Source organism: Canis lupus, chromosome 31, assembly GCF_048164855.1.
Source record: "Canis lupus baileyi chromosome 31, mCanLup2.hap1, whole genome shotgun sequence".
NCBI classification, from domain to species: domain Eukaryota; kingdom Metazoa; phylum Chordata; class Mammalia; order Carnivora; family Canidae; genus Canis; species Canis lupus.
In genome coordinates this window covers 8,900,519-8,911,269 of record NC_132868.1, presented here as the reverse complement: position 1 = coordinate 8,911,269, position 10,751 = coordinate 8,900,519, and the positions used below count along the sequence as shown (strand labels likewise).

General features: G+C 52.1%; 1 protein-coding gene across 1 annotated transcript; it reads right to left on the bottom strand.

The window, feature by feature from the left end:
• Positions 1-3,293: 3,293 nt before the first annotated feature.
• On the bottom strand, positions 3,294-10,218 carry MED10 (mediator complex subunit 10). Its single transcript, XM_072807375.1, has 4 exons — positions 10,016-10,218; positions 8,800-8,883; positions 6,049-6,151; positions 3,294-3,941 (listed from the first exon to the last, which is right to left on the bottom strand). The coding sequence occupies exons 1-4, from the start codon at positions 10,135-10,137 to the stop codon at positions 3,843-3,845; spliced, it is 408 nt and encodes a 135-aa protein (XP_072663476.1). The 5' UTR covers positions 10,138-10,218; the 3' UTR covers positions 3,294-3,842.
• Positions 10,219-10,751: the final 533 nt, after the last annotated feature.

Below are 10,751 nucleotides of genomic sequence, written 5' to 3'. Positions count from 1 at the left end.
GCAGCAGCCGGGCTTTGCACAGATCTGGGGGTACAGATACAGCAGCCCCCAGCAGCAAAGCCTGGACACAGTGTGGGGGGACTGGGAGCTCCCAGAAAGGTGTGTCCATGCAGACCCTGTGAATGTCATCTTCTTTCCAAACAGTCTGTGGATGCAATCAACATTCACAAGATGAGAACATCCTGGATGGTCAAGGGGGTAGAGGTGCAGGGAGGGGCCCCTAAGTCTGGCAACAAACATCATTGTGAGAGACACAGTGGAGAGACACGTGACAGAGCCTGGGGACAGGGGTTTGCAGCCTCAGGGAATAGTTGGGAGTTAGCCAGCAGAAACCGGATGACTCAGAAAGGACCCTCCCAAGAGCGGGTGGCCCTGTCGGCACCTTCTGGTCTCTGGAACCATAAGCTGAATTTCCAGTGGTTTACACCAGTCAGTCAGGGCAGCCAGAGAGAGTGCCCGGGAGCAGCAGATGTTCTGGAGCAGGTGTGTGCACTTAGGCAGCCCTTCCCACTCCCAGAACCCCTCCTCACGGCCTTGTCCTGTCCCTGGAGATCCCTCAGCCCCCCTTGGGTCTCCACGGAGAAACAGATGAAAATCCTCAGACGTTAATACAGATATTAGGTCTTGGGATGCGTCTGTTTCACAGGCTTACCTCCTTTTGCTGTGCTTCACTTTATCCTGCTTCTTGCAAAGGGGGTGTTCGTGGCAACCCCATGTCCAGCAAGTCTCTCCGCACCATTTCCCCAAAAGCATTTGTTCACTTTGTCTCTGCGTCCCGTTTTGGTCATCTTCACAGTACTTCAAACTTGTTTATTATTCTGTTTGTTACAGCAATCTAGGATCGGTGAGTGTGAGTTGCTGGAAGCTCAAATGATGGTCGGCATTTTTGAGCAATAAGGGATCTTTTCATGGTCTGAATGTCATTTTTTTAGGTGGAATGCTACTGCACACTTAATAAGCTGCAGTATAGTGTAAACATAACTTTTATACACCAGGAAGGCAAGGAACTTACTTGACTGGCTTTCTTGCAGTACTTGCTTCCCTGCAGTGGTCTGGAGCCCAACCTGCCACGTGTCCGCGATGCACCTGAGCATCCAAAAAGATGGACACTCTACTTCTGCATAAAAGTGGGCTTCAGTTTGGTTTGGTTTTCTCAACTAGAGAGGCAGCACCACTGCCCAGAACAGTGGTTTAAAGCCCTGGTCCAGCCTCGTGGTGGAAGATACAAGTACGCATCACCACAAACTACTGGGCTTCCGGGTTGGTGGGTTGATCCGTCTGGGAAGTGGGTGGGGAGAAGAGCTTAAAATCGAAGAAGGAACTAGCATTCGGTGGGGGGGGGGGGGGGCGGGGTCCATGGGTAGGCAAGACACAGAAAAAAGGCAATCACGGTATGGTAGGTACTGTACCGGGAGTCATCCACGGATTATCGTTTTAACTGACCTGAGGCCCTTGAGAGCAGCCAAGGCCAAGCGAGGGGAGAGTGAGCTGGGGTGGACGCATCCTGAGTCTGATGTGGGGTCCTGGACCTCCAGGTGGAGAAGTCCAGGAGACGTGGGAGTCAGATCAAGGTCAAACCTCCATCGAGTTTGCAGCACGGCTGCCTGCAGGCCCTCTGATGCTCCATATCACAGCATCCCAAGCTGCAATACCTATACCTCCTGGGGATCCACTCGGGTGCCTGTGGTGTCACATACACGTAAGAGAGTGAAGGGTTCTGACATCGTCCACCCATACACCCCAACAGGAAAGCTGCTCCCAAGGAGACTGGTGAACCATCCACGGTGACCTGCCCAACCCCGGGGCTGTGTACTTACTACCCCCGGCTCCCGGACAAGCATCCCAACTCACAGCGACCTGTTCATCCCAAGGGTCAGACACACGTATGAAACGGCCCAAGGCCATGGATGATTCCTAGGCCCAGCTATGCAGAACAGCACCCTGCTGCCGGCTATATCTTGCAAGCCTCAGAGCCTCTGGACCCACCAGGCAGCAGTGCAGAGGAGCAGAAAAAACCCGTGCCAGGAGGCTGGGAGACCACCAAGACCCGGGAGTCATGGCATCACGTTCTGGGACCCGGACTGAGGGTCTAGGGCAACTGGCTACTAATTTACTGTGAAGCGGTGTCTTACCAGCAGTGGCGTGGACAGTCGGCCAACACCCAACTCACAGCTCTGCCATTCAGCCTCCCTGCACCCCAGCTCCTGACTCTGAAATCCACAGCTCAGGGGGCCATGGAGAGGGTCAGCTGAGTGACCCACAGGGACCGGGGTATGGGAAGCACTTGGTAAGCCGGGCCCCCCAGTCTTGTGCAATGGCTGCCAGTCAGGGTGGTTGGAGGCTCCAGGACCTATATGGGACTCGAAGCACCGCTCACCTAGACTGGCCCCCAGGGTGGGACTTTCCCAGGGTAGTTCTGCAGAATCAAACTGCTAACAATGTGGTAGCAACTTCCTGAGGAGCTTGGCCCCTGACCCTGGGCAAGTGAGGCTGCCTTGGGAAGCAAAGATCGTTAGATCTAGACCAGGCCAGGGATGCACACTGACCATGCAGGTTCCTGGGCCCAGCCTAACACCTCTGACGCCACAGGACCCAATTTCTTTTTTATGAGAGAGTGAACAAGGGAAAGAGAGAAAGAGAGAGAGAGAGAGAGAGAGAGAGAGAGGAAGGCGGGGAGGCACAGAAGGAGAGAGAGAATCTCAAGCAGATTCTACTATGCACAGTGCAGAGCCCAACACAGGGCTCGATCTCACAACCCCGAGATCACGACCTGAGCCAAAATCAAGTGTCAGACGCTTAACCACCTGAGCCAGCCAGGTGCACCAAGACCTGCTTTCTAATAACTGGGTCCAGGTCACCCTGCTGCCGGTGGTCTGCGGTGGTCTGCAGGTTATCCCTGACAACGGCTGCCCTACGCCTGGGACCCAGCGCATGCCTGGATCACAGCCCACGCCACCCCGAGGGCACCAGGAACACAGGCTCCCAGGGCCGCTGGGCCAGGAGCAGGCAGCTGGCCCCCATGGTGTGCAGCCCCTGTGGTGGGACACGCAGCCCCGGGGGGTGCTTCCCTAGCGCCCATGCACCACCTTGTTCACGTGGGCACCGCCCTCTACAAGACCCGAGAGCCACTACAGGGGAACAGCCTTTGGCTTTAGCTCTTCCTGCCTGAATACCCGCAGAACAAATTTTATGAATATTATTCACACTTTGAGGAAGTAATAATTAACTGTTCACAAGATACACTGTAGTATACTATAAAATGTTATAAAAATAATTACATGGAATAAATCCTATAAATACGTAAAGGTTTTATTATATGCTTCTAATTGAAATCCGTGTAAACAGTTACATTGAACACATTCTTTATGCACCATACTTGAAAACACAAAACATCAACCTAAAATACTTCTCAGATTAAGCCAATTTTTCTTTTTTAACTTTTCCTTTTTTTTTCTTAAACTTTCTTTGACATCATAATAAAATAAAAAGAACAGCACATAAAAATAAAACCATTAGGTAGAATTTTTAAAAATTTAGTTTACCTATCATACTTAACATTCCCAAGACTACTGCCAAGAAGAATCAGATGCATCACACTCAAAGACGCGCGCTCCCCGGCCAATTAAGAACTTGAAGACCGAACAGATGCACGTCAGGGACAGAGGGGCAGCCAGGGCACAGCTCTGCAAGCCCTCCAGGCCCCGCCCCGCCATCCCCCAAGGCCAAGGACAGGGACAGGGAGGCTGGAGGACATCGGTGCTGCTGTCAGACACAGCCTGCCTGAAGGTCACAGCGACTCACACCTGAGACCAGGAGGGTCTTCGGACAGCAGGACGATGAAGTTAGGAAGGGGCGTGGTCCTCCCCTCGGATGCTTCGATACTTAGCCATGTCTTCAGGAAATACTTTAGAAAGTTCTTGAATCAACAGGCTTTTAAATTTCTAAGAAGAAAAACATACAACATCAAAAGATCTTTGTGACCCATCACCCAAGTGAAAAACACTCCCCACCCCCAGAGCCTCAAACTCAGCATAAAGTGTGCTTCCCTCCCTGCAAGCGGCGGTTCCCACGCAGCCTACTCAGCTCCTGTGGAGGCGACACTTGGGAGACGGGCTGCCAGCACCTGCTTGTGAACTTGGAACCATGTCACAGGTATGTTATAAACTATCTGAAGGAGTGCTCGGTCCAACACAAAATAAACACTTCAGACAGAGAAAGCCTCTCTCCTAAGTGCCAGCCACACAGGTGGAAATGATTTTTGCAGACAACACACGTAACAGGCATCTTCAAATAATATTTAATGAAGCAATTATTAACTCAAACCACAACAAACTCACTGTGTGCAAACAGCCTGATCAAAGCTTTCCGAGCACCTGGAAACCTGTCTACTCCAAATGCTGCAGCTTCTTGATCCTACTTATCAGCATAACATTTGTTTGAAGCCGATCTTACAAGAGCAGCTAAGTATCTGCCAGTGCCTCAAAGTCTTCGCAGAAGTCATACTGAAAAGCAGCACTACGGGTATGAGCAAAGACACAGCACATAAGACATCCTCCAGAGACACTGAGCCTAGACACAACCACCAGTAAGCTGCATCTTTCAGAAGCTTAAATATGTGGTCCAATGGACCACAGAACTGTGCCACAAGACCTGTGCAGACCCCAGGTGACACAGACCGCCACTGAGCACCACACAGACGCCCACTGAAGGCGATGGTCCCCGTGGTGACTGCCAGCAGGAGCCCCTGCACCGGGCCCGCAGCCTGTGTGTCAGAGGGATTTCTACTCACTCACACAACAGTATAATCAGGGCCCCCTATCAATTAAGGTGGTATCTCCCCAGGATGATGCCAAGTTCAACAGCAACTGGTCCCCAAGTGACAAAACAGAAAAGCAGCTGTGGGCACCCCAGCAACCCTCACAGCACCCGAACCTCAGGACGGATCACTTGGGAGGGGATGGAAGCCCTGCAACCCCAGGGCAGCAGGTGACAGACACGTCATGGACACAGCCTCTCTGCTCATTCCCCTCACTTGGCCAGTGCGTCCTCTGAGCCTGGGGCATCAGCAGGATGAGCACACTTGTGTCCCGAGGTCCTGGAGCCGGAGCTGCCTCAGAGACAGAACAGAGGGAAGAAGAAGGAGCATCCTCATCAGGCACTCTCAACGGAGATGCTTTAGGAAAGGCTGGTCTACAAGGCCTCTCCAAGGGGGTGACACAGGCTGAGCCCAAAGGACAGTCGGTGTCCAGAGACATGCTAGCGTTCTACGTGGAGGAGACCACATGAGAAGGACCCACAAGGTGAGGGGTCTGGGGGATTCCTGGCGACAGACTCGAGCCCTGGGGGTCCATGTGGATAAGAGTGCAGGCGGAAAGGTGGGAGGGCACACAGTACCAGGCCACTGCATGTGGGGCCACTACAGCGATGGCACCGGGCACCAAAGAAAAAACCATCATCCCGCCCCCCCAATCAGAACCACAGCTCAGTCAATTCAAGTTAAAAAAAAAAAAAAAAAAAAAGAAAAGAAAGAAAAAAACCCCAAGACCCCTACCCCTACATATTTCATGTTCAAGATGCATAGTGTTTTCTAGCTCTCATCAAAGCAAAGAAACACACAGAGCAAACTCTCTGGAGAACTGCAGGACGCAGGACAGGGTCCAAAGGAGTCTGGAGTTAGAGTCTGGAGTCAGGTGCAGGAGACAAGCACTGGACACACACAGGGAACCCTCTAAATCCCGGAACCGTAACTACAGGAAATGGCCTAGCAAAGAAAGCAAAAAGCACTGAAGTGCAAACATGAGACACTGAAGCCTTATAAACGTGAACAGCTAGCCACGGCAGCTACCCGGGACCCCCTCACAGTAAGGCGACCACGCCGCTGCCCCGCGTCTGCCGGAGAGGCACTTCGCTTACCGCCTGCTCACACCGAAACCTCAGCCACGTAACTGTGTGAACTAGTTTACATTTTACCAAGTACGGAGAAGACGCCAAGGTCTGTTAGCCAAACGTGCTTTGTAAGTATTTACCTTTTGCTTCCAAGATCCCTACCTTCATGGTGTCGATCTTGCCTTTGACTTGCTCATTCTTGGCCAGAGCCCTCTCCAGGCACTCTTTGGTGTAGAGCTGGGGGTTTCGTCCTTGATCTATGTATCTGGAAACATGAAACATCTCAATTAACAGACTCATGGTTGATACCTAGTCTCACAGTTTTCTGATTGGAGGAAAAGAGTTAGGTCTGTATAACTGCACACGGCCTTGTTTAGATAAAATGGCATCCGGGCACCACGTGAATCAGGATTCTTTCATTTATGCAAGTATAGATCATGTGATCTCATATTACTTTTAATAAAGTAACACACAAAATCAAGTCATAACCATGTATAAATCAAGCAAGCTTTGTAACCCTACCATTTTACGTTAGCATCTGTGCTTTTCAAAAGGTTTCGTGGCCAGTATCCTTGATCCTCACAATAACCTGTAAGGTCAGGCAGCTCTTGACGGGAGAGACCTAATGTGTCCAGGGAGGCGGGCAAGACACAGCCTCTGCTCCAGGTGTACCCCCTGGGTCCCTGGGGGAACCCCTTGTAGAGGAGCCTGGGGCCTGCTGGAGGGAGCAGGGAGCTGCAAGCAGGACAGCCCCTCCTCCTCCCCCAAGACTGTTTACACTCTGGTCCACCACTGTAGGAGGGCAGGACCCTGACATACTACTTGCCTAACTACAGCCAAGTCACATGAATTTAACACAGAGATTCTTTCCATGAATTCCTAAACTATAAAATTGTTTTAGAAATTTTTGATATTTGTCCCCAAAATGTCTTCATTACCCCACAGACTTCATCATGCATACTGCCTAGATGAATATCCACGTTTATCACCAGTGGGCCACCTGCCTGCTTCTGTACCTTACAGACTTTCCTATCCTTTGGCTAAATTCAATTATTCATCACCAAGAAAAAGAAATCACCACTACCAAAGTCCAGTTTATGCTCCAGTAGAAAAAAAAAAAAATCATCACTTTATATCAAAAATACTGTTAAGTTACTGTTAATGGTGTAAAAATTGGTCTATAATTATAACAAATAACAAAAAAAATAAATAAATAAACCACATGTTCCAGAAATTCCATTTTATTGCAATGTGTTTGAAATGATGGAATGAAAGCAGCAAAATTATGATTAATGCTAAACAAAATATATCCATTTCTGAAGAAAACACCCAACAGGCTCAAGTGTCCTAAACAAATAACCGTCTCAACAGCAACATCGGGGCTGGGCTTTTTCTAGGGCCCAAGGGCTAAGTGCCACTCTGCCAGTACATCAACCTCAAGTCCTGGACAGGACGAGGACTACAGTTTTATCTCTGCTATCGTCAGTGTGTCCCAAAGTATGTGCTGCCAAGGCCACTAAGGACCTGGAAATGGCTCCTGCGTTGTGCACATCGATGGACAGTTTGCATCTGCGGCTTACCAGGGCTCCGAGGCCAGCCTAGTCCTAATCCCCCCGATGAACCTAACCCCTTCTGCCCACTGGCTGTGCCTACAGCTGTGGTTCTGGTGGCCCAGGCTGCACTGCCTGCTGTCCCACAATCTTTCCTCAACCCTCTTTCTCTCACTTGCCCTTCAGAGGCACCTGGCGTGTCTTGACATCCATCCTATACGTTCAAGGCCAGAGCTGCACTACTCAGAATACCCAAGGAAGGCTAAGAGCCTCCACCTGCACACACTCCTCAGGCAGGCAGCCACCGTCCAGGGTCTAGAGCTGTCCATATGCACGAGACCTTCACTCCCACCTGACCCCGGAGAGCTCGGTGGGCCAACAGAACACGTTGAGGACACGCAACATTGCCGCCAGCAGGTGAGGACAGAGCTGAGACTAGAAAGAATGCAGCCTATGTGTCCTGGGGGCAGGCAGATGCTAAGCTGTGCTGTAACTAGGACTCAAATCTCTGACCCTCTGGGAGGTAAGATGATGACCTTTCCCTTTACTGTTCCAGGAAATCTGGTGACTTACATTGCAATTCTAAAGCAAAAAGGACTAGCATGCTCTTGCTCTTGCCATTCCAAGCCCACTCCGCCTCCAGATAGAGAGAGAGAGAGAGGCGCCACTTGGCAATGAGACAACAGTGCTGGCCGAGGAAGGACAAGTCCAGAATTTTATACACTTAGTAGCCAAACAGCCCACTGTGGTTACTTAGCAGTTCTTTCACCTGGGAAACCAGTGTGACAAAACCTGAACCAAACAAGCCAGAAAATTCCATTTCCTGGAAGCATTCTCTGGGCCACGACTGTGAGAGGCACACACCACTCTCCCCCCAGCAGACAGTGAATGGCCTTCCCAAATTTCCTTGGCCTAAGAACCTTTTCCCCCCAACAAAAGAGCAAATCCTTACCATCTCCTAAAATGAGCACTCCCAGTGTAGTTTGGAAGACACCACACTAAAGTACTTCTCAGGCTGTTTCTACCTAGAATTTTTTAATTCATAATAAAGCCCACCTAAGACTTTCTGCCTCTCAAGAAAAAAAAAAGTGATATGCCTGCCCGTTTTGTCTAAGCAGGACTTGGGGAGCCTATGATGTTTTCTGCACATTTAGTAACTCTTTATTCATTCTATTTCTTTTGAATTTTTAATCCTATTAAAACATAAGCTCCCTGAGAGCAGGTGTTTTTGTCTATTTTCTTTCCTGGCTTATCCCCAGCACCTAGGATGTGCTTGCCACAAACAGGCTCTTAAATACCAGTGGTTGAAGGCGTCATTATAACACAATAAAACAAGAGTTATACTCAAATTAAGAATACTTACTCAAAAACTTCTAAAGGCACAGTAATGTCATGAAGCTGCTGCCTGCACTTATCAATATCCTGTAAGCCAGTAACGATAAAATTCCTGAGGGAAAAGGCAAAAATAGAACATGTGGTTAATTCAGATGACAGCAGGAACACCACCCAGCTGGCCGGGGTGAGCTCCAGGCCAGAGTTCCTTACACACGAAGGCGAGTAGCTTTACAGTTAGCTACAGAATTCCAGGAAGGCTTTGGAACTAGAGAATACCCTTAGATATCCAATTCTCTTCTAAAGTAGAGACTGCCAGTTTTGGGTGATAAAAACCACCCCTTCTGAGAATCTGATGAAAAACATCAATCTTCTCTCAAAGACAACGTGCAGCTGGTTTTGTGCGCAGCAGACTCCCGAGGAAGAACCCACCCTCCGATTCCGGAGGAGAAAGCCATCCCCCACCTGGTTTAATTTCTGCTCCCCTCTGGAGCTTAAAAGATCACCAGGCTAGTCCCCCAGCCCTGGGTTTGTAAGGCTGCGCTGCACTTATGTTTGATGTCTGTAGCCCCTAGAAAGCTAGAGCCCTTCTGCAGCATTCCTTCTGTGTGTGTGTGTGTGTGTGTGTGTGTCCCGTCCACCCCAGGGCCTAGCACCAAGCACCAGCACAGGACTGCTGCCAAAGAAGTTCCTAAGCGGTCTGCACCGTTTCTCGCCACCCTCCCCCTTCCAGTTCCACCACATCCAGACCTCGGCAGCAGGTGGTTCACAACCTTCTCCTTCCTGGGTGCAGTTTGGAGCACCCCGTGAAGTCCGCCTCCCCTCTGGGGACAGGGCCTGGACTCCCCAGAAGGGCCGGGGAGAAAACTGGGAAGGAGTCACGGCAGCCAGGGCAGGCTTTGATGACTTTGATGACTGTGTGGCCCTGACGACGTGTCCAAACGGGCCCTCGAGATAAAGTTCCAGCAAAACGGAGAGGGAGGGGGGCGGGCCCAAGTCCAGAGGAGGGCGGCAGAGAGGGGCGGCTCTCAGGTCAGACCCCGGCTCCCCACCGGCCCCCTGGCTCCCTGGCCCCCACCACCGCCAGGCTCCCGGGCCCCCACCCCCAGGATCCCCGGCTCCCAGGATCCCCGGCTCCCCACCCCCCACCCGGCTCCCAGGATCCCCACCCGGCTCCCAAGCCCCGGCTCCCCACCCCCAGGATCCCCGGCTGCCGTCAGACGCCGGCGGACTCGGCCGCCACTCACAGCTTCTGGTTGAGCCCGGCCTGGCTGCTAGGCTGGAAGTCACTGACGATGATGCCGAGCTGCCGGATGTTCTCCACGAACTTCTCCAGGTGCTCCTCCAGGTGGTCGAACTTCTCCGCCATGGCCCCGCAGCAAACACCGCCCGCGCCTGGTCCCGCTCCGCCGCTTCCTGCTTCCGCCGGGGCCTGCCGCCACTTCCGTTTCCTCTGGCGGCGGGAGGCGGGGCCTGGGGCGGGCGGGGCGGGGCCTGGGGCGGGCGGGGCGGGGCCTGGGGCGGGCGGGGCGGGGCCGACCCTTGGGGGCGTGGTCCTGGGCCTGGCGCGCTGCGGGGGCGGGGCCTGCGGGCGGGGCCCCGCCCAGCAGCCCGGAGCGCCCAGGTGAGTAGGGTCTGCCAGGTGTCTGTCCTCAGGCTGCCCTGCGAGCTCCAGGGGCCACCGAGAGCCGGCGGCGGGAACCTGCGGGGCTTCGTTCCGCCTCCGCTAGGCCTGGGCAAGTTCCCTGGTCTCGAGCCCTCGTTCTCGTCCATGAAACTGGAAGGAGTGCAGACGTGTACTTGACCTTAGCCTGGCTCAGAAGGAAGCACAGCAGGCAGGGCTTGGAAAAGGTAGCTTATCCCCACGAGGAAAATGACTTATTTTTTCCTGAATACACAAATTACAAGTACTCGCTGTAAATGGTATAATGAAGAGACACCTGAAATCCTACCCCCTGACATAAGCCATCTTTAAGATCTTGG

Bases quoted from the DNA above. Each gene is read 5' to 3' on its own strand.
- MED10 (XM_072807375.1), bottom strand. From the start codon at position 10,137: ATGGCGGAGAAGTTCGACCACCTGGAGGAGCACCTGGAGAAGTTCGTG. The intron at 8,884-10,015 runs GTGAGTGGCGGC...CTTTTCCCTCAG, and splicing joins GCCGGGCTCAACCAGAAGCT to GAATTTTATCGTTACTGGCT. The intron at 3,942-6,048 runs GTAGGGATCTTG...TTTTCTTCTTAG, and splicing joins GCAAGATCGACACCATGAAG to AAATTTAAAAGCCTGTTGAT.